The sequence below is a fragment of the Neoarius graeffei genome, chromosome 16 (assembly GCF_027579695.1).
Source record: "Neoarius graeffei isolate fNeoGra1 chromosome 16, fNeoGra1.pri, whole genome shotgun sequence".
Classification (NCBI taxonomy): Eukaryota; Metazoa; Chordata; class Actinopteri; order Siluriformes; family Ariidae; genus Neoarius; species Neoarius graeffei.
The window spans coordinates 2,325,856-2,349,707 of NC_083584.1; the positions used below are offsets into that span (position 1 = coordinate 2,325,856).

The 23,852-nt window shown below is 44.1% G+C and overlaps 2 protein-coding genes across 2 annotated transcripts in view; both read right to left on the minus strand.

Annotated features, from left to right (window-relative positions):
* Window positions 1-1,732, minus strand: part of si:dkeyp-113d7.1 (uncharacterized protein LOC407709 homolog) — a 32,226-nt gene extending 30,494 nt beyond the window's left edge. The window contains exon 1 of the mRNA XM_060942297.1: window positions 1,464-1,732. The gene's annotated coding sequence lies outside the window, so the exon portion shown is untranslated. The remainder of the gene's footprint in view (window positions 1-1,463) is intronic.
* Window positions 1,733-15,499: 13,767 nt separating this feature from the next.
* Window positions 15,500-23,852, minus strand: part of si:dkeyp-113d7.10 (uncharacterized) — a 41,186-nt gene continuing 32,833 nt past the window's right edge. The window contains exons 3-4 of the mRNA XM_060942298.1: window positions 22,247-22,525; window positions 15,500-21,877 (exon numbers count right to left, since the gene is read on the minus strand). Of these exons, the coding sequence (XP_060798281.1) occupies window positions 21,498-21,877; window positions 22,247-22,525 (659 nt within the window). The 3' untranslated portion in view covers window positions 15,500-21,497. The remainder of the gene's footprint in view (window positions 21,878-22,246; window positions 22,526-23,852) is intronic.

Here is a 23,852-nt window from a genome sequence, read left to right on the forward strand (position 1 = left end):
CTGTGGGATTGAACCATATGGGTGAGCCTTCATGCCCCATGTGAATCGATGAGCCTTCAACACTCATGACCCTATCGCCAGTTCACCGGTTGTCCTTCCTTGAACCACTTTTGTTCAGTACTAACCACTGCATGCCAGGAACACCCCACAAGAAGGGCCATTTTGGAGATGTTCAGACCCAGTCATCTAGCCATCACAATTTTGTCAAAGTCACTCAGATCCTTACACTCACCCATTTTTCCTGCTTCCAACACACTGACTTCAAGAACTGACTGTTCTCTTACTGCCTAATAAACCCCGCCCACTGACAGGTTCCACTGTACTGAGATCATCAATTCACCTGTCAGTGGGGTTCATGTCCTGACTGACTGGTGTATAATACAGCGAAAGAAGAAAAGTTTGAAAGAAAGAAAGAAAGAAAGAAAGAAAGAAAGAAAGAAAGAAAGAAAGAACAGAGTAATGTAATACAATACACTACCAGAGATTATTGTAAAAAAAAATAAAAAGTTTATCTCATGTGTTCGTGAATTTTTGAATCATTTAGAAATACAGAAAATGAGTTTTCAGATTTTGAATGTGTTTCTGTGGGGGTGGGGGCGGGGGCGGGTCCACCGCCTTTAATGTTGGCTATAGCCCTGTATTAGCATATTAATGACGGCTTGAAGAACAGGTCATGAGGCGCGTGCCGAGGTATCAATCAGTCAGTCAGTCAGTCAGTCAGTCAGGACTTCAAAGCGAGTCCGCGGGATGAATAATGAGTGATGAGTGCAGTGACCCCCTGGAGATTAAACCCCGCCCACTCTGCGCTAATCGGAGCCTTTCACATGAAGCTTCAGGACTTTCAGGTGTCTGTATTCCAACTGTGGGTTTTAGACAATAAATCTGTCTGTCTGTGTGTGTGTGTGTCTGTCTGTCCAGCTGTTGAACCGGAACTCGAATGATTGTCGTGGGTTTTTTGCAGAATATAAAAGTGCACTTGGTTTTCTCGGGGTTTCTATGAATGCGTGCAGAAAAGCAGCAGAAACAGGACTGAGTGTGTGTGTGTGTGTGTGTGTGTGTGTAGAGGAGGCTGAGAGGCCCACACTGCTGCTGCTTCAGAGGCCATCTTGTTTATGGCTAAAGCTAAAGCTAAAGCACCCACAAACTTCAGCACTCTCATTACCGCCCGCAACTTTCCTTCTTTCTCTTCTGTTCCGTTTTGTTTGCACGCGCTCACCCGTTCCTTTCCCCCCTCCCCCCCCCCGCTCAGGTGCTGCACAGAAAAAAAAAATGAACGGATGCGTGAAAGGCAGAAACGGAAACGCAGCAGTTTATTGCAGTTACTGTGAATCTTGTGCATGCACTCGGCCGCGCGCGCCCTGATTTGAGGGAAGAAACGCACAGAAATAACGGGATGAAAGGATGAAAGTTAGAGAAATGCACGAGGGAGAAAGAGGTGATCAGAGCACGCGCTGTTATTTTACCTGCAGTTTCCCCGGTGCATTGCTTTCCCTCTCTTTCTCTCTCTCTCTCTCTCTGTCGCGCGCGCGAGCTCGTCGCTCAGCCCCGGAGCCGCCACGTCCGCGAGCAGTCTCTCTCTCTTTCTCTCTCTCTCTCTCCTTCTTCTCCTCCTCCTTTCCCCGCTTCGTGCTCGATTCTTCCAGTCAAATCGGTGGCACGGCAGTGCGCGCGCGCAGCTGCAGCCACATCAGGAACAGCAGCAGCAGCGCGCGCGGTGTCATGGTGGCCTACTTCCGACCAAATGTGTGGGTGTTTTTTTTTTTCTTTTCCTTTTTTTTTCTGGTCGAGAGAGCGATGACTTTTACAAACCAGCTCGTGCACACTGACAGATTCACTACGGAACGATTTGTGCACGATATAAAAGAGCACGTGCGCTGTGGTTAACGCTATAAATCACTAGTGCACTGTTTACAATCTTCTGTGCATCATCAGAGGCTGGAGTGTGCATGGCTGTGCATTAATTACTGTTGTGCCCGGTGTTTAAATGACCTACATGTAGCACAGTGTGGTTGGTGCAGTGTGTGACATGTTGCATGTGACGCTTTCACTGTCTTGTCATATATTTTCTTTAAAATATTCAGTGCATTATTGATGATGAATGCTTGCCAAAATGTTCACTGCATTGCCTTTTTCATTAGAAATCACTAATGCATTGCACAAAACAGGTGTGTTTACATGCTATAATATATAGCGACATGAGCTGCACATAGTTTCATTCTTGCACGTTTCTCAGAGTGCTCTGAAGTTTCGAAAGTTCAGTGCCTTACTTTAATCTGTGTTTTTGCTCTAAACGCCATTTGTATTGCTCAGGTTCAGGTCTCCATGTAGTTCAAATAACTCAAAATGTTACGGTCAGGCCAGGCAAGCAGAGTCAATTGCACAATTAGCGTTTTATTAACAAACTGGTGAATACCTGTAGTTCCAAAATTTGTGAAGCAAGATCATGGTACAAACAGCTAGGAATAGACAAAGACCAAGAACACATGAATAATGCAAACAAAGAAAGTCAAAAAATGAAATATCACGATGTGAAACAAAATGGCTTGTTACCCCTACACACGGGAGCACGCTGACATCACAGAGCCACCCCCACCCCCCAACACCACCAAACAAGGGACATGGACCACTTGCCAAGGCGACCTTCAGGTGATACCAACAGGATTCTCCAGGATTGATAACCCCCAGTATTGCCAGCATGGCATCCTCCATGCTGCAGTGGGGGGAGCAATCCCCTCTACGAAGCCTGGAGGTGACACAACCACTAAGGCGGCACATGAGAATGGAGTGGCAGCTGCAGCGAAATTTGCAGTGGGAACAAAGCCCAAGGTTGAGCACGAGAGGGGTGTTCCTCCATGAAGCCAGAGGGGGAGCTCTCTGCAGGGCAAGAGAGGGAATGAGATTGACTGTGTACACATCGAAGCAAGGAGGAAGAGTGACATCCTCAGCTGAGCAGAGAGGCAGAGCAATATCTGAGGCAGAGAAAGGAGGCGGAACAATGACCAAAGTGGAGTCAGGTGGCATAGTGAAATCTGGGGTGGAGCAGGCAGGCGGAGTGATGCCCATGGCAAGGTCGTGCAACATAATGACATCTTCTTTGGGGCAGGAATGGTGGGAGATGGCTCCAGCTGGATTGGGAGCCCGTTCTTCACCCTCTTGGCTTCAACCTCCATGGGCTTGTCTTCTTCCTTTGCCTACTCCACCACCTCCCTTTTCCTCATCTTGAAGGTGGCTTCACTGAATCACGAGTCCTTTCCACAAGATTGCTTATGGAGAGCCAGGTGAGGAATTGCCTCCTCCCAGCCTCGATCCAGTCCCACTGCCACTGCCTGGCTTCTTCAGCCAAGATCCACAGAAATTCTTCTGCATCCATCAGCTCAATGAGGTTTTCTGTCAGGGCAGGTGGGCAGATGCAAATGCAGAATTCGAGTTTTATTAACAAACCAGCAAATAGTTCCAAAATCAGTAAGCAAAGTCATGGTGCAAAACACTAAGCATTGACAACGGTAAGGAAACATGAGTAATGCAAACAAAGTTTTTAAAAAATCATGATGTGAAACAGAATGGCTCAGTACTGTCAGTGATTGCGCGAGTTTGTGGCAGCCTTAAAGAATGGCCGCCATGGACTACAACTCCTAGGCACCATAGTGCTCTCCCTCTCCCAAGTACTGATTGGGAGTACGCCTGTTCTCAATTCAACTCCCTATATAAGCATGCCAAACACTCCAGCACATTGCTAAGTATCGTTCTGTGTCTGCGTAATTGATCATACAGAGCCTTTGTTGTTTTGACCTGACTATTAGTGTTTCTGACCCTGCTATGTTATTCTCTTGACCCTAACTCTGCTATTTACCTCTGACATCCTGTTTGCTGATCAACTGACATCTAGTATGAACTTGGCTTTGATTCTCATCTCATGATTTGGATTTGTTTACCAGTTTGCAACGCATCCGGTCTTCCCTGTATTTGGGTCCATAAGTGCCTGCACTCTGTCAGAATACTTCACCAGCATGGACACAGTGGATGAGGCTAAGCAAATTACACTTTTGGCTCAAGGACGCCTGTTAGATGAACATCATCAGATGCTCAGTGACATTAACATTTGCTTCTCTCAGCTCACTGCTGCTGTTTTGCAGGCCCTCCTAACATGCCCCGCATCAGCCAGAAGTCCCACTACAGCCATTCCTTGACCTGATAAGTATTCCAGGGAAGTGTCTGAGTGTAAGGCTTTTCTTCTACTATGTTCCCTGGATTTCACCACTCTAACAGGAGCAACTGAACAACAAAAGATTGCTTTATTCATCAACCTGCTGACTGGCCATGCATTGCAATGGGCCACAGCTGTCTGGACCCGCAGAGGAGAACCCACCACATCCCCATGAGTCGCAAACATTTTCACTCTCACCTTTTCCTGAAACTCAACATATTGCTATCCATTTCAGAAACCTCCCATATTCTCTCTGTTCTGTTAGACTGCAGGGTGGAGGGCAACTTCATCAACATCAAGGTCATTCAGAAGCTTGAGCTGCCCATCAAGGGACTCCAGTGACCAGTGAGTCTCTGGGCTATCAATGGTGGCCTTATCGGAGAGGGGTTGGTCACCAAAAGGACAAACCTACTTGAAATCCAGGTCAGGGCTCTGCACCACGAGCACCTCTCCCTGTATGTTACTCGCACTTCAAATCATGCTACTGTCCTAGGATTTCCTTGGTTACAGCTTCACGATCCCCCCATTTCCTGGCAACAGAAAGACATCTTGAAGTGGCCTGCATCATGTCCTCTGAAGTGTCTTCGACTACCCTGGCCCATCCTGGTATCCACTTCCATTGAAAGCTCTGCACCTGGAGGCATCGAAGAGGTCCCAGCCTGCCTTCACAACCTACAAGAAGTTCTTGCCAAAGGTAAAGCTAGCGGACTACCCCCTCACAGACCATATGATTGTGCCATTAACCTCCATGGCCCCTCCATGCTGTTGCATCTACCCACTCTCTCAAACTGAACAGTCTGCAATGGAGGAATACAACCCCGATTCCAAAAAAGTTGGGACAAAGTACAAATTGTAAATAAAAACGGAATGCAATGATGTGGAAGTTTCAAAATTCCATATTTTATTCAGAATAGAACATAGATGACATATCAAATGTTTAAACTGAGAAAATGTATGATTTAAAGAGAAAAATTAGGCGCTTTTAAATTTCATGACAACACATCTCAAAAAAGTTGGGACAAGGCCATGTTTCCCACTGTGAGACATCCCTTTTTCTCTTTTCAACAGTCTGTAAACGTCTGGGGACTGAGGAGACAAGTTGCTCAAGTTTAGGGATAGGAATGTTAACCCATTCTTGTCTAATGTAGGATTCTAGTTGCTCAATTGTCTTAGGTCTTTTTTGTCGTATCTTCCATTTTATGATGCGCCAAATGTTTTCTATGGGTGAAAGATCTGGACTGCAGGCTGGCCAGTTCAGTACCCGGACCCTTCTTCTACACAGCCATGATGCTGTAATTGATGCAGTATGTGGTTTGGCATTGTCATGTTGGAAAATGCAAGGTCTTCCCTGAAAGAGACGTCGTCTGGATGGGAGCATATGTTGCTCCAGAATCTGGATATACCTTTCAGCATTGATGGTGTCTTTCCAGATGTGTAAGCTGCCCATGCCACACGCATTAATGCAACCCCATACCATCAGAGATGCAGGCTTCTGAACTGAGCGCTGATAACAACTTGGGTCGTCCTTCTCCTCTTTAGTCCGAATGACACGGCGTCCCTGATTTCCATAAAGAACTTCAGATTTTGATTCGTCTGACCACAGAACAGTTTTCCACTTTGCCACAGTCCATTTTAAATGAGCCTTAGCCCAGAGAAGACGTCTGCGCTTCTGGATCATGTTTAGATACGGCTTCTTCTTTGAACTATAGAGTTTTAGCTGGCAACGGCGGATGGCATGGTGAATTGTGTTCACAGATGATGTTCTCTGAAAATATTCCTGAGCCCATTTTGTGATTTCCAATACAGAAGCATGCCTGTATGTGATGCAGTGCCGTCTAAGGGCCCGAAGATCACGGGCACCCAGTATGGTTTTCCGGCCTTGACCCTTACGCACAGAGATTCTTCCAGATTCTCTGAATCTTTTGATGATATTGTGCACTGTAGATGATGATATGTTCAAACTCTTTGCAATTTTACACTGTCGAACTCCTTTCTGATATCGCTCCACTATTTGTCGGTGCAGAATTAGGGGGATTGGTGATCCTCTTCCCATCTTTACTTCTGAGAGCCGCTGCCACTCCAAGATGCTCTTTTTATACCCAGTCATGTTAATGACCTATTGCCAATTGACCTAATGAGTTGCAATTTGGTCCTCCAGCTGTTCCTTTTTTGTACCTTTAACTTTTCCAGCCTCTTATTGCCCCTGTCCCAACTTTTTTGAGATGTGTTGCTGTCATGAATTTCAAATGAGCCAATATTTGGTATGAAATTTCAAAATGTCTCACTTTCGACATTTGATATGTTGTCTATGTTCTATTGTGAATACAATATCAGTTTTTGAGATTTGTAAGTTATTGCATTCCGTTTTTATTTACAATTTGTACTTTGTCCCAACTTTTTTGGAATCGGGGTTGTATGTACAGGAGGCTCTGCAGCAGGGGTATATCTATCTGTCCACCTCTCCAGCATCAGCAGGGTTCTTCTTCATGGAGAAGAAAAGGGGAGGTCTTCGGCCTTGCATCGACTACAGAGGTCTTAATCAAATCACAGTGAAATATCCGTACCCTCTATCTCTCGTTCTGTCAGCCTTAGAGCAACTCAGATCTGTGAGTATCTTCACTAGGTTCCATCTCAGAAGTGCCTACAATCTGGTGTGTATATGGGAGGGGGATAAGTGGAAAACAGCATTCATCACAACCTCATGTCACTACAAATACTTGGTCATGCCATATGGACTTTCTTGCGTACCCAGTGTGTTTCAGTGCCTGATTAACAATGTGCTCAGGGACATGCTAGGGTGCAATGTTATGGCTTACACCAGGGGTGTTCAAATTGATCCATAAAGGGCCGTGTGGCTGCAGGTTTTCATTCCAGCCATGCAGCAGCACACCTGACTTGGCTCATTCAATCAACTGAACTGTCTTCACACAGTCAAATACTTGCAGCTACACCCACCCTTGATTAAAGGGTGGGTGTGTCAGTTGATTGAATAAGCCAAATCAGGGTGCTGCTGCATGGCTGGAATGAAAACCTGCAGCCACACGGCCCTTTATGGATCAATTTGAACACCCCTGGCTTACACAGATGATATCCTAATCTACTCCCCAAACGAAACCAGTCACATCATGCACATCAAGACAGAACTGGGCAGACTCTTAGAGAACCAATTATATGTGAAGGCAGAGAAGTGTGAGTTCCATGTGTCCAAGATCTTGTTCTTAAGGTACATCATAAGCGCCGATGGGGTTAGTATTAACTCCCACAAAGTATCCGCCGTCACCTCCTGACCCACGCCCACCTCTGTCAAAGAACTCCAAAGATTCCTCAGATTCGTGAACTTTTACCAAGAATTCATCAGGGGTTTCAGTACCATTGCTGCATCTCTCACATCCCTACTTAAAGGTAGTTCCAAGCACCTACAATGGAACCAGGGGGCAGAAGATACTTTCACCCGACTCAAGTCTGCCTTCACCTCAGCTCCCATCTTGAAGAACCCAGACCCCTCAAAACCTTTCACCCTCGAGGTGGATGCATCTGAGACCAGAGTCAGAGGACTCCTCTCCCAGCACTTTGGAGAGAAACCCAAACTGTATCTAGTAGCATTCTTTTCCAGAAAACTCACACCCACTGAGCAAAACTACAACATTGGGAACTGACAATTGTTAGTTATAAAGCTAACCTCGGACGAGTGGAGACATTGGCTGGAGGGGGCCACTCACCCGTTCATTATACTCACAGACCATAAAAGCCTGGACTATCTCAAATCTCTAAAATTCCTGAATCCATGACAAGTACGATGGGCCCTGTTCTTCATCTTTCAATGATGAAAAGGTTCATCATTGCATACCATCAGGGTTCCTGAAACACCAAGGCAGACACCCTATCATGCCTCCACACCTCCACCATGATGAGTCCTGAATCCACACATATCCTGCCACCCAAATGTTTTGTGAATGCTCTCTCCTGGGAAATTGATAAGGAACTGTCCCATAACCAACCTCATTATCTGCCTGGAAACTGTCCCCCAGGACTCACATTCGTCCCACCTTAGTCCTGAAGTTGCCTGATCACCTGGCCTTACTCCTCGCCTGCCCTGGGACACCCAAATAGCAGACTCATGTATCAACTCCTCAAAACCAAGTATTGGTAGGAGAACATAAGAACAGATATCAACCAGTTCATATCATCTTTTTTTTTTCAATTTGTTTTCAACACATTACAAAATAAGGTACAAAAACCAGCACACAATGCTAACATTATAATATAACAAATGTGTCTTCCTCCCACCCCAGATAAGCCACCCTCCCCCAAACTCAAACACCCTTATTCTCTCTCTCGTTTTACAATCATATAATTAAAAAGAAGTCATATCACATTAGTACAGGGTAAAAATTAACATAATAATAATAATAATAATAGAGAAGCAAAAATAAAAATAAAACAAAATATCAAATCAAATCAATGGTACCTTAGCAGAAAATAAACATAACACTACATCAAGATCTCAGCCTCAAACATCTTCCGGGGTCTACCATCATGGTATAGGTTAGTCTAGGTTCTCCGACTGTAGGTGCTCTTCTATGTCTTCATTTTTAATAAAGTCACTGAATGGTTTCCATATCCCTTCATACATGTTCAGTTTGTTTTTAAAAAAAAGTATGTTATTCTCTCCATTGGCATGCATTGTGCCATACATTTAATCTAAGCTCCTATTGTGGGTGCTATTTCTTTCTTCCAATTCAGTGCAATCAGGCACTTTGCCTGTAGTATAGCAAAATTAATAAATGTGTACTCTCTAGCTCTCAGATTAAGATCTGCTGGATACAGGTGTAACAAAGTCATTGTGGGGTTTAATGAAATGTTTACAGATTAAATGGTTGTGATTTTTATCCATCACCTCCTTCCAAAATTTTCTGATCTTGTCACACTCCCAAATACAATGTATAAATGTCCCTTCAGCCTTGCTACACTTAAAACACGTATCCAGTATATTGCTATTGTACCTGTGTAGCTTAACAGGGGTAATGTAAGTTCACATTAGCCAGTTGTATTGAAGTAACTTTAAATTAGTGTTGGCTATTTGTGTCTGTGCCTCCTTGCAGGCTTTGAGTTCACATCATCTTACTCAGTTTGCACTCAAGCCAAGGTCCCTAGAGCACCACCTGCTGGTAAACTCATGCCTTTGCCCATACCCCAGAGACCATGGTCCCACTGAGCTATTGACTTTATCACTGACTTACCCAGATCACAGGGCAATACAGTTATCATGGTAGTGGTAGACCAGTTCTCCAAGGCACTCCGACTCATTCCCCTCCCCAGTCTATCCACAGCCCTGGAAACGGCAGAGCTCATATTTGACTAGGTGTTAAGGTTCTTCAGGATCCCTGAGGACATCATGAGTGATTGGGGACCCCAGTTCTCATCCAAATTGTGGGCCAGTTTCATGAACAAGCTCAGAGTTTCGGTGAGTCTGACCTTAGGACACCACCCTCAGTAGAATGGCCACGTTGAATGTGTCAATCAAGAAACAGGCTGTTTTCTGAGGATATTCTGCCTCGAGAACATCCAGGACTGGTCCCAGTTTCTTCCGTGGGCAGAATATGCCCAGAATTCCTTCAGGCACTCAGCCACCCAACTCACGCCTTTCCAGTGCATTCATGGATATCAACCTCCACTATTCCCTTGGGATGAATAATCTACACATATCCTAGCAGCCAATGCCTGGTTCAAGAGGAGCCAACAGATGGGAGAGTATTCACCAACGTCTGGAGGTTGTAGCCAGCAAGTGCAAGCAATTTGCAGATAGGCACAGAGGACAGACCTCCATATACACACCAGGGGACAGGGTATGGGTATCTACCAGGGATCTACATAACTCCAATGTATGCAAGAAGCTCAGCGCCAGGTACATCGGCCCCTTCAAAATTCTCCACCAGATCAATGACGTGTCCTACAGACTGGAGCTCCCACCACACTGCTGCTTAGTTCCCACATTTCATGTATCCTGCCTCAAACCTGCCATCCCGGGACCATTAGCTGAGAACATGCCTGCCATTGAACCCCCGGTCCCAGTGGAAGGAGAGAGAGGTGTACCAGGCACATAAGTGCCTCAACTCCAGACGCAGACAGGGAACCTTGGACAGGGAATTTTGGAAACCACTTGGTGAATTGGCAGGGTTACGGTCTGGAGGAACACAGTTGGGTACCTGCTAAGGACATTCTCGACTCCCTATTAACCCAAGAATACCGTAGTCAGCACCCTGAAAGACCAGCACCAAGAAAGCATGGGTGCCACATGAAGGATAGCAGAGGATAGCAGACATGTTACTGAGTCTGTAAAATAGTTCAGCTTTCAAAATACATATTACTTTTCAAACAAAACATTAAATGTTGCAGAAAAACATCAGAAAAGAACAAAACATTACGTTACACAATAAACCAATTTCTAAAAGAAAAAATATATATTTCCTTTTAAAACTGAACAAACTGTCCCTCAGACTACTGATGTGTTTTTAAAAGCAAACAGTTTCAGATTAAATAACCGTGTTTTAGTTTATTACTGTTTCCTGCTCTTTAGAGATTGTATTTTTGATGTAAAAAGGGTTTAATTCAATTATTTTTGAAGGCACATTTGTTTTACAGCATCTCTTTCCATGTGCACAGATTTTTGCACAGTACTGCACATCTTACACAAGAAAAAGACTCAACAATTCTATCAAAAATATCTGGTAAAATGTCTCATTCATCTCATCTCATTATCTCTAGCTGCTTTATCCTGTTCTACAGGGTCGCAGGCAAGCTGGATCCTATCCCAGCTGACTACGGGCGAAAGGCGGGGTACACCCTGGACAAGTCGCCAGGTCATCACAGGGCTGACACATAGACACAGACAACCATTCACACTCACACCTACGGTCAATTTAGAGTCACCAGTTAACCTAACCTGCATGTCTTTGGACTGTGGGGGAAACCGGAGCACCCGGAGGAAACCCACGCGGACACGGGGAGAACATGCAAACTCCGCACAGAAAGGCCCTTGCCGGCCACGGGGCTCGAACCTGGACCTTCTTGCTGTGAGGCGACAGCGCTAACCACTACACCACCGTGCCGCCCCTGGTAAAATGTCTCATCTCATCTCATTATCTGTAGCCGCTTTATCCTGTTCTACAGGGTCGCAGGCGAGCTGGATCCTATCCCAGCTGACTACGGGCGAAAGGCAAGGTACACCCTGGACAAGTCGCCAGGTCATCACAGGGCTGACACATAGACACAGACAACCATTCACACTCACATTCACACCTACGCTCAATTTAGAGTCACCAGTTAACCTAACCTGCATGTCTTTGGACTGTGGGGGAAACTGGAGCACCCGGAGGAAACCCACGCGGACACGGGGAGAACATGCAAACTCCGCACAGAAAGGCCCTCGCCGGCCCCGGGGCTCGAACCCAGGACCTTCTTGCTGTGAGGCGACAGCGCTAACCACTACACCACCGTGCCGCCCCTGGTAAAATGTATTTAATAAAATTATCATTTAATTTCACTCGCTTTTCCAAGTGACTAGTTAACTTTTCTAGCGAAGAATGTGTTGGCTAGCTACTAGCTAACTATGTTAACATTAATTCAAGTTAGCTGTTGTCCAGTTTTCAATGGTTATAATCCATCCATCCATTATCTGTAGCCACTTATCCTGTACAGGGTGCAAGCTGGAGCCTATCCCAGCTGACTACGGGCAAAAGGCGGGGTACACCCTGGACAAGTCACCAGGTCATTGCAGGGCTGACACATAGAGACACACAACTATTCACACTCACATTCACACCTACGGTCAATTTAGAGCCACCAGTTAACCTAACCTGCATGTCTTTTGGACTGTGGGGGAAACCGGAGCACCCGGAGGAAACCCACGCAGACACGGGGAGAACATGCAAACTCCACACAGAAAGGCCCTCGCCGGCCATGGGGCTTGAACCCAGAACCTTCTTGCTGTGAGGCGACAGTGCTAACCACTACACCACCGTGCTGCCCAGTTATAATTTGTATTTAATAATCATTTATATTTACACAGTTACCACTGATGGTCTTGAAGCTCTGTTGTTTTATCAAAAATTAAGGGTAAATAATGAGAGCCTCAGAACGAAAAGCATTCCCGGGATAAACTCTGGATCCACCATAACCCTGAGCAGGATACAGGGCTGACTGAAGATAAATGAAGGAAAACTGTGTCTGTAGAATTGAAGGTTCTTTACTGCTTCTGTTCTTTTGGTGTAGTTTTACAGTAAAGTTAATGACAGTTTATACTTATTCTTTTCTTTCTTTATTCCACATGTTACAGGAAGTGTCTTTAAACTTCACAAGGTCATAAAATCACACCTTCAGCTCCTAACTGCATGCAGTGAGAGACTCGCTATCCAATGGATCTGGAGCATTTTTGTAGTGAAGTATGGAATGAAATGACCAAATGAAGAAGTTGGTTGACTCTTAATCAAAAACACTGAGTGCTACAATCAAAATGTACTTTCTTAAAGTATAAGTGATTTGTAAATGTACTTTGACTTGTAATTCAGCCCTGTGATGACCAGGCGACTTGTCCAGGGTGAACCCCACCTTTCGCCCGTAGTCAGCTGGGATAGGCTCCAGCTTGCCTGCGACCCTGTAGAACAGGATAAAGCAGCTAGAGATGATGAGATGAGATGAGACTCCTTCTTACATTGGTGCCACCACAATTTCTACCACTTCATAACTTTTATCCCCCTTTCCTTCACAATCCACCTGGAATAACATCCATCTCTCTCCATTGCTTTCCTTTCTACTATTCCTTCCCCAGACACTGATTTCCCATGTTACTTTCCAGAAAACTGCCAAAGACCAGACAAAACAAGGAATCAATAAATATCATCAGAGCAGACTTGACCTCATTCTTGGCATTACAATAAGGTCGGCCTACTGGGTTTGAATTAAATGATAGCTAACGTTAAGCTAGCTGATACATTTCCTAACATTGACTAGCCAGCTAACTGCACTAACATTTCCATTGGGATAAAAAAAACCCTGTCCTGTGGGGAAATTCTGACTGACTTTCCGCTTCTTTGTAAAGAATGTCCTTATGTCCATTGTGTCTGGGGAGGAGCAAATACTGCAAACAATTCATCATCAACCAAGAATACCCCATTAGGCTAAGCTTATTTCATTGTTTAGTTGAACATTAATTTAACGAGGCCTAGGGTTAATTTTCATCTCATCTCATCATCTCTAGCCGCTTTATCCTTCTACAGGGTCGCAGGCAAGCTGGAGCCTATCCCAGCTGACTACGGGCGAAAGGCGGGGTACACCCTGGACAAGTCGCCAGGTCATCACAGGGCTGACACATAGACACAGACAACCATTCACACTCACATTCACACCTACGGTCAATTTAGAGTCACCAGTTAACCTAACCTGCATGTCTTTGGACTGTGGGGGAAACCGGAGCACCCGGAGGAAACCCACGCGGACACGGGGAGAACATGCAAACTCCGCACAGAAAGGCCCTCGCCGGCCCCGGGGCTCGAACCCAGGACCTTCTTGCTGTGAGGCGACAGCGCTAACCACTACACCACCGTGCCGCCAGGGTTAATTTTGAGGGCAGATAATAAAAGAATAAGATTTTAGCAAAAGCTAGACATTGTGAGGTGGTGATGGGGATGACGTCACCTCCTCCACGTTTGAGCAGCTGCACCAAAATGTCTCTGCTCACTCTGAGATTCACTTCACTTGCGTGCGGTGAGTTGTTGTAGGGAACGCCCGGAAAACCCGGAGTGGATTTTCAGTGGTATGTGTATTCTCTTATTGATCAAGTGGAATGGATTTTTTCACAAAGCAATAGAAACGGTGCTGGGTGAACTAATATTTTATGTTAAATGTGTGTGGGGGGGGATCCATCTCATCATCTCTAGCCGCTTTATCCTGTTCTACAGGGTCGCGGGCGGGCTGGAGCCTATCCCAGCTGACTACGGGCGAAAGGCGGGGTACACCCTGGACAAGTCGCCAGGTCATCACAGGGCTGACACATAGACACAGACAACCATTCACACTCACATTCACACCTACGCTCAATTTAGAGTCACCAGTTAACCTAACCTGCATGTCTTTGGACTGTGGGGGAAACCGGAGCACCCGGAGGAAACCCACGCGGACACGGGGAGAACATGCAAACTCCACACAGAAAGGCCCTCGCCGGCCCCGGGGCTCGAACCCGGACCTTCTTGCTGTGAGGCGACAGCGCTAACCACTACACCACCGTGCTGCCCCAGTTAAAACTTTACTGTGCTAAAAGGAAGCCTTATATTCACTGTGTCCAGAAGCGGCATCGACTTCTCTGGGCTCAGAGGCATCTGAGATGGACCATCACACAGTGGGAACAGGTATTGTGGTCAGATGAATCAGTATTCCAGGTCTTTTTTGGAAGAAATGGACGCCATGTGCTCTGGACCAAAGAGGAAAAGGACCATCCAGACTGTTCACAGGAACAAGTCCAAAAGCGGGTGTGTCATGGTATGGCGTTAGGTCAGTGCCCTTGGCAAAGGTACCTTACACTTCTGTGATGGAGCATTAATGCAGAAAAGTCCACTGAGATTTTGGAGCAACATCTGCTGCCTTCAAGACGACGTCTTTTCCAGGGAGATTTCAACAAGACAATACAAAACCACATTCTGCTCACATTACAAAGGCGTGGCTGTGGAAGAAGAGGGCGTGTCCCCTCTGTCCCCAGTAGAGAATGTGTGGAGAATTTACAAATGCTAAATATGACAGTGACGACCCCGAACTGTTCCACACCTTCAGACCTGTTTACAGGAAGAACGGGACAAAAATAACACCTGAGACACTTCATCACTCGGAGTCTTCAGTCCATAAACAGCTTTTAAGTGTCGGGAGAAGGAACGGGAACATTATACACATTATAAAGTGGGAAATGATTTACTGTAACAACTTTATTTTTTTAATTTGTAAGAATCAGAATTGAAATCAGTGCTTATATTGAAAAACAAAACAAAGTTCACGAGGTAAAACATCAAATAAAGTGCTGTTGTGTTGTTTTGAGTGTAATACAGAGCAAATTTTATTTACAAATCATTGTTTTCAGTTTTAATTTCAATTTCAACACACCATCCTGACTGTTTCTGATCTGGGTTTGTAAGTTGTTGGTTGCTGTTTCAGTAAACTTAATAATTGTCCTTTAACCACTGTTTAACCTTTTGGGTTTTTTTTTAAATATCTTAACAATTTCACATAAGAAACACAGTGATGAGGAACAGGTCCAATTTAGTACCTTTATTATTCCACAAAGACTGAAGATACAATAAAAAATAATCAGAGAGCACTGTGAGGACAATATGTTTAGTTTATACATAATTCATTTATTCATTTTTCACACAATTAATTACCCACATTCCAACAAAAAAATTTTAAAAATCAAAATGAGGGAAAAAAAGATTTGTTACAAAAACACACTCCTTCATTCGAGGGCACTTTGTCAGTAAAACCGTGGCTTCATTACTCAGAACTCATTGAGTATCTCACTGTTAATGCAGTTCATTAAATCTATAGTGAGTGGTTTACATGGAGGAGATCTGGGTTTAAGATCAAAAGATGAGATAATAGATCAGCATTTCAACTTTCATTTAATTACATTTACATCTAGAGGTGTTCAACAGCTTAGAACATGACGCCTTTGGTGGCAGACTACCCAATTTTGTGGGCAAAAGTATTGGAACAGATAGTATGAAAGTAAATAAACTTAATATGTGATGCGTATCCCCTGTTTGCAGTAACTGCATTGAGCCAGTGACCCTCTGACATCACCAAACTGCTGCAGTCTTTGTGATGCTTTTCCAGATTTGTACTGCAGCTCCTTCTCTCAGGTGGGTTCAGGTCTGCTGATGGACTTCTCCAGTCTAAACCCTTCCACTGTTCCCCCTGATGAAGTCCTCCGTTGTCTTGCTGCATGATCAAGTCAAGTCAAGTTTGTTTGTATAGCGCTTTTAACAATAGACATTGTCCCAAAGCAGCTTTACAGAATCTGAATGACCCAAGACATGAGCTAATTTTATCCCTAATCTATCCCCAATGAGCAAGCCCATGGCAACGGTAGCAAGGAAAAACTCCCTCAGATGACATGAGAAAGAAACCTCGAGAGGAACCAGACCCAAAAGGGAACCCATCCTCATTTGGGCAACAACAGACAGCATGACTATAACATTAACAGTTTTAACATGAAGTCAGTTTCGTTGATGTTATAAACTCTTCATTGATGGAAACTTGAGTGCAAAACTGTTCATGACAACTGCAGTCCTAAAGTTAGCAAGTCAACTGTAGTCTTCAGCCATAAAAGCATTACTGTAAGAGTCCAGAGCATCTTCCAAGTGTGACTTTCAACTGTCCTCATGGGGCCGTCCTCCACAGGAGCAATGCGATGAAACTCCAACCAGACAGCTCCTCCCAGTTAGATCGGATGCACTTCTGTGTAAATTATCAGACAGAACGTCTCTGTAGATGTCTAAATTCATTCTGCTGATACCATCACCCAAACGGTCCAATATTTTTGATCACTTGGAGAATGGGAGGGGTCAAACAAAAGGTGCCATTTTATAATTTGTAGAAATTCTGATCCATCGTCCCATCTTCAAACCCCAAGTGTCTTCAGTGTGGAACAAAAACAGGAACTGGCATTACTGTCCCAATACTTTTGGAGGAGACTGTGTATATTAAAGTACAATGTTTAAACAGATATGAACAACCGCAATCATTTTGAGGGGAAAAGAAACGAAAAGGAGGAAAAACATAAAGATAAATTTGGTTAATAGCTGGAATCCCTCTCGTCTCCTCATTTTGTGCAAATATTAAAAAAAACTGAAAACAGTCGAATGTTCCTCAGGTAACATTCAACTGTTTTCAGTTTTCTGCACCATCGCATAGTTATTTACATGTTTTTAAATAATCTCACATTTTTCCCCTTTTAAAATTCCTGTATTTGGATAAATGGGTTAATTTTTTTTTATTTAAAAAAAAAAAACTAACATGGATATTTTTCTCCTAAAGAATATTGTAATAAAACTCAAAATTGGAATAAATCACAATTAGTAAGGATTAAAGAATACAAAAAAAAATCTGTACAGAATAAAATATCATTGGGCTTTTTTAGATTTGTGACTGAAGCACTGAGACGTCACTCACATGCTCCTGGATGTTTTGGTGGATTATAAAAGTCTGGTGCAGATACGGTGGAATGTTTCCACGGTGTTTCCTCCGTCTGATACCCCAGTGACATTTTTATAAAACCATACAAACATAAATGAGCTAAAAAATAACAATAATAAACATGATGCTGAAGTAATAAGTGTGTGTTCTGAGGTAATGAGCGACGCCAACGTTACGCCACAGTGAGGTACAGCTGTGTGAAGAACTGAAAGTGCAAAACGCTCCGTTATAACAGTGCTGTAACAACACGCTTTAATCCATTACATCATCATCACTGGTAACATTCATAAAATATATCTCGATAGCGTGACGTTCACGTTATAGTGATGCATCGTTACAGCTCCACAGTTATAACACAAAACTCATCAAAACATCAAAAACACAAAAATGTAAATAATCTACATTTTGTCCCTTCACTGGAAGTTAGAGCTCAGCAATACAAAGATAAAATATCAATATCGTGATAAATTACAGTCACAACGTACTGTTCTGAGATTTCCTGATACTCTGTTGATCTTTTTCTTATTTTTGTTGCTCTTTTTAATATAATTACAAACTACATGGAAGCAGATTCACAAAAATCTAAAATAACTGAAAAATGTTATTAAAAAAACATTATTAACAAAAGTATTGAACAGGTTTTTTTTTTACTGTGAAATTGTTCACAATACATACTGTATATCGTGATACATGCAGTGTATTGCAGAAATGTTTCAGAGCATCGTGATCTGATCTCCGTCACGTCATCATCCTCCTCCAGCCCCAGTTTCTCTAAAGCCCTGCTCACACTACAGCTGGCGATGGCTTTGCAAATACTTGATGAAAAATCGGTAGCATCGCCACTAATCATGTGACACATGTTGAATGGTCTCTGAGCTTTGCAAGTTGTTTTTTGGTGTCTCCACCTCGTATGTGGCCAAAAACATCATGACATTTGTAAAAGCATGCACTGAAATTTGGTGGCGATCTTTTTGTTGGCAAACTAAGCAGCGAATCCTTGCAGATGGGTTTGGGAATACTTCCCAAAACTCAGAGAACCTCTATAGAGCATCTTGAGATGTATTTGTCTCAAATCCATGTCCTTGATACTCGCGGGAGCCTCAACAACACAGCAGCTCGGCACAGCCTAACCTTCCCCAAGACTTAAAAAGTGCATTCACGTTCGGGGATCCTTCGGAGTGTGTTGTGCGTGTACTTGGGAGCCAGTCATTATGGGAAACACCTGATGCTGGTTTGAGCGAAATCAGCATGGGCATGTAAGGGTACTGTTTTCACAGAGACTTTGTGAAGTGTTGTGTCAGGTATGCAGCAGTACATGGATCTAAGTGCAGGAAGAGTGTTTATTAGCAGGCATGATATTAGGTCAGAGTAACAAAACACAAATGAAGCAGAAAGCAGAGTCATAAACCTGGCTAGAAACAAGCGCGACCATGAGAATACCTCGCATCATCTCTGTGAAAACAGGGTCCTTATACACGCGTTCTGATTGTGCTCAAGTCAGCATCAGGTGTTTCCCATAATGATTGGGTCCTGTGAGCGAGCGCGGCCGTTCGAGCGCACGAAGGCATGATAGTCAAGTGATCACCTGCTGTGTGACCACAACTTTTAGCTCACCTGTATGTCGCCAAGCATCGCCGCCAGAACACCTCATTTTCATCGATAACCCTCGCAAAGTATCGTGAGCTGTAGTGTAACTGTAGCTTAACAGTCAGTTGCCTCTTTTCCACCAAATCAGTTCCAGGGCTGGTTCGGGGCCGGTGCTGGTTCACAACTCGTTCAACTTGCGAGCCAGCTGAGAACCAGTTTGCTTTTCCATAGCTCGCGGTGCTAAAGGAAGCCACGTCATTACGTCACTGTATATGTCAGTTACGTCGCTGTATATGTCATTACGTCGCTGTATACGTCAGTTACGTCGCTATGTTTGCATAAACCTTAGCGTGAATATCGAAGCAAAAACAACATGGAAGAAGCAGCAGCAGCAACAACAATAATAATAACGGATGACTTCGCGTTTGTACAGCTGCTGCTTCTCGTCGCTTAAAAATGGTGATCTTTCGCGGTCTTGTTATTGTTGTTGGTCTTACCAACTCCGCCCTCCCGCTGACGTAAGCGGTTCTTTCCTCTGGCCCAGCAGAGAGTTGGTGCTAGCCTGGAACCGTTTTTTCTGGCCCCAGAGCCAGTTCTTTGTCAGTGGAAACAGAAAACCCGGTTCCAAACTAAGCACTGGCCCCGAACCAGCCCTGGAACTGCTTTGGTGGAAAAGGGGCATGAGTGAACATCAGCTCCGAGTCTCAAAGCCGTTTATACACAAACCCGAGCTCCCCCTTACACCATTCTTCATTAATCAGGAGAACATCTGAGTATTCATGGAGTAATCTCTGGTCATTTATTATTAAACTCACTCAGAAACTGGCGCATGCTGATAATCAGCTCTACGATATATCGCGATAATATTATTATTATTATTGGACTCTTCAAATTATGTTCAGTTGGTTGAGAGAAATATGACCTGGTGAACAGAACCGACACCGGCGTCTTGTAGTATACGGTTTCTTCTCCGATTAACAGTCGTTTGTGTTGTTTCCATGGTTACGTTTATCTTGCTAAATGTATGTGCTTGTTTCAAACTCAGTAGCTAATGTTAGCTGGTTGTGTTAGCACTAGCCTGCCAGAGCACAATGTGTTCAAAACAAATAATAATAATAATAATAATAATAATGTGGTAAACCCTGTGGTGGTGGTCACATGGCTACAGAAATGAAGCACAGTAGGAACAGGAAGTGGAACAAGAAGACACGACGCTCGTGCACAACGTTTCTGCAGGAATCCATATAAAGCCAGAGCCAGAAATATAAACTTCCATGTTTATGATAAGATGTAATAATAGAAATTTGCATAAATATCCATATGCATGATGGATTTATCATGAAGTTGTGTTTCTCTAATCGACTGAGTCATGCGCTTCGCCAGGCGTGCAGAAATCAGAACACTGAGATCTTCATTTGCGTCGTTCAGATCCGATTCAACACTCGGATAAATCCAGTCAGACTGTGTGACGAGGTATTCCTGTAAAAACCAAGACTGTGGAGATTATTTATTTACAATCAAACAAATGTTTAGAGCTGCTTGTTCTCGTATCATGCCATCAGATTAAAAAAAAAACAAACAGAAAGGAAGTGAGACATGTCTTCCTGTCACAGGACCTCCTCAATTTGTGTTTCCATTTGATTGCGTTTAACGCCACTGAGCGCGCAACACATTCCAGAACGATGAGTGTCTTCTTCAGTGGTGTGTGATGGCCATATGCAGCGTCAATCAAATGTCCTGTTCTTGTGAAAGTGGGCAGGACTTGAGCATGTCTCCTGTGAACCTGAGTGCAGGGTGAGTTATGTGGTGAGATTTTCTCACAAAGGTTCCTTCGTGTGCCGTCTGTGGTGTATTCAGCGCTCTAATACAGCAAGACGGAGAGGAAACCGCCGTGTTCCAAACCATGTGTTGAAGCGGCGTATTGGAACACGTCACCACAGAAGTAAAACATCACCTACTGAACATTACGACATGATTTGGGACACGGCCCAGGAGGGGTTAACTCATTTCCACTTGGACGTGTGGATGGAAACACAACCCGAGACAAGGATGACACTCTGGTTCTTCTGGAATCCATTTAAAAGATTAAAATATGGTGAAAGATCATCGAATTACCTGCAACATAGCTGCTGCAGCGCGCACACACACACACACACACACACACACACACACACACACACACACACGTGAACTGGAGGAGGAAAAATTCCTTGCACTGTTTGACGTACCTTCACACACTGAGTTTACAATGGGAGGTGTGTGCGCCGATAATCGCGATATTCAGCACAGTACAGAGTTGTCGTTGAGTCTTGAGAACATGGGCACCGCCCCCACGCCCTGCTGAACACACTTCTGCTGTAACGCTGTAATGAAATGTTGAGAAATGATTGCGATATGACAGCATATCAGCACATGCCTGGTTTTGGAAACTTCTGGAACTCCTCTCTCTCTCTCTCTCTTTCTCTCTCCCTCATGTGTTTTTCCCCAAATTGGTGGACGCATGGGAGTGGGGTTTGGAGCACGGTGTGTGAGCATCCCTGTGTGTGAGCCAGTGTGCTTTGAGCAGGTGAGCTCGGCTGAACTTCCTGCCGCAGGTTTTACACACATGGTTCTTCTTCGCACTTTTGCAGGGCCTCGGCTTCACTTCTTCTTGCTCCTCCTCTTGCTCCTTGAGGCCTGCGCCATCCTTGCGATCCTCCCCCCTGCTGGTGTCATGATGAGGTGTCTGAGCGCCGTGCAGTAAGGTGATGGCATTCTCCAACTCCATCGACTTGTCGTCGTCTAACAGCTGGGACGGGAGTGTGAGAAGCCGATGGAGCATCGATGGGGATTTTAACTGAACATCGTCTCCTGGAGAAAAAAAAACAAAACACACACAAAAAAAAAAACAGTGCCACAATAATGGGTCACATGACTCAGACACCAAACAGTATCCAACTTCCTTTCTATCTATCTCGTCAGTAACAGCTGGATTAAAATCATTAACAGCTGTTTTCATGTTTCACAAAGTGAAGCTCAGGTTTATTTTAAAACATTCAGTGTTAATAAAAGTCTGAATGAGTCATTAACTGTTAATTAACCTGTTATTAACGATTACATACGAGTTTATCAGCCATCAATCAATCCGAAACTCAACGGCACCAATTACAATTGTGACAAACGGCTAACTGTGTCTGCATCCGTCTGTCTCTCTGTCTGTCGTTATTTGTGATGTCTCACCTGTCAGGTTCATCTCTGAGGTCTGTTGAGGGTCGAAGGTCACAGTCAGGGTCTCGGCGTCTTTCAGCCACTGCAGACGATCTGATTGGCTGTCGTCATTCCCAGGTAGTATGGATTCTTCCCTCACTGGTTCTCCAGAAGGGACTCGTGAACGCGTCGCTTTAACGTCCCCAGGTTCTTTAACGGGCCAAACGTCAGCGCACCACTTCTGACCAAACACCTGATCCAGCACCGGGACCCAGTCCTGAGACACGCTGATCACTGCCTGGTGGGCAGAGTCTGTCTCACACACAAAAACCCATGACCATGTGAACATGAACATATCCTGAATATCCACACAGCTCTGTTGAAAGTAAATGCCCCCCAAAAACTTACACCGACTTCTTAGTGACAGTTTTCTTTAAGTGAAAAGCATCTTAAAATCATAATAAACTGATATAATGCATTATTTTTATAACAGAGCTCCCGCATGCGGAGCAGGGCCCCATACTTAAGAGAAATGCATCAACCTGATTTTTGATGGTTTTGACTGTATGACGTCCACCCGTACGAATGACGTCCCTGTCACACCACAGGGAATCCGACCGCAAGTGCAAGGCAACGCATCTCAAACACTTGACCATCGGACAACGAAATCTGTATCTTTATTTTTATAAGACAGATGGGTTTTTATCCAGGGCTGATTTTTAATTTGCTTTTTTTTTTAAATAGCGTGGGATTATTTACTAACACATTTTACAGAAAATATTCACCACAGTTTCATATAAAGCAAGTTACAACAGTTTTATGAGTCCATTCGCTTGTTGGACAGGTGACAGTTTGTGTTGTGTAAGGGTGATAGACGGATGTAAATCGCAGGAAGCATTTTATTGAAAACGTGAGCAAACAGGTCCAAAACAGAGACAAAGGCCGAGTGGAAAACCAGGCACTGGTGGAGTGAGACACAGACAGGATATTAGAGGGATACAAAATACTCACAGTCCAAAAACAAAAACAGGGTCAAAACCAGAAAAGTGATACAGAATACAAGGCTTTCACAAAGTCTGTGTTACTCAGAGTCCTTATATAAATGCCTGCACTGTGATTGAGCTCTAATCAGGAACAGGTGCATGGGGATTAGTCCTAATGCTGCTGTGTGGATGTGAGGGATGAAGCCAGACAGCTGTGTGGCATATGGAGTGTGATATTGGATGGTAACTCTACAGTAGTGGTGTAAAGTGAAAGCGCTGGTTCACTGCTGTCCCCCAGGCACCCAGCAGAGTCGCACCATAATAAACGTGCTGGTGTTGTTTCTGGCACATGGCATGCGGCGTCAAAGAAAGGAATAAATCTGTATCATAACCGCAATGTGAATCTCATTATTAGTCTCACTGTCACAAGACAATGCAGTGATTTACGGAGGTGAAAAACACGACAATTCGATGGCTCATGCATAGTGCTGTAATAATATTATTCTATTCAGGGGATTTTGTGCTCTTGAAGATATTTTGCTCATAAACTCATTGGGAGATCTGCTTTTAGGCAGCAAATAAATAAATATCTATATTAATACATGCTGATGTAAAGAAATTGATGCAAAAATAAAAAATACTTTTACAAGTATATG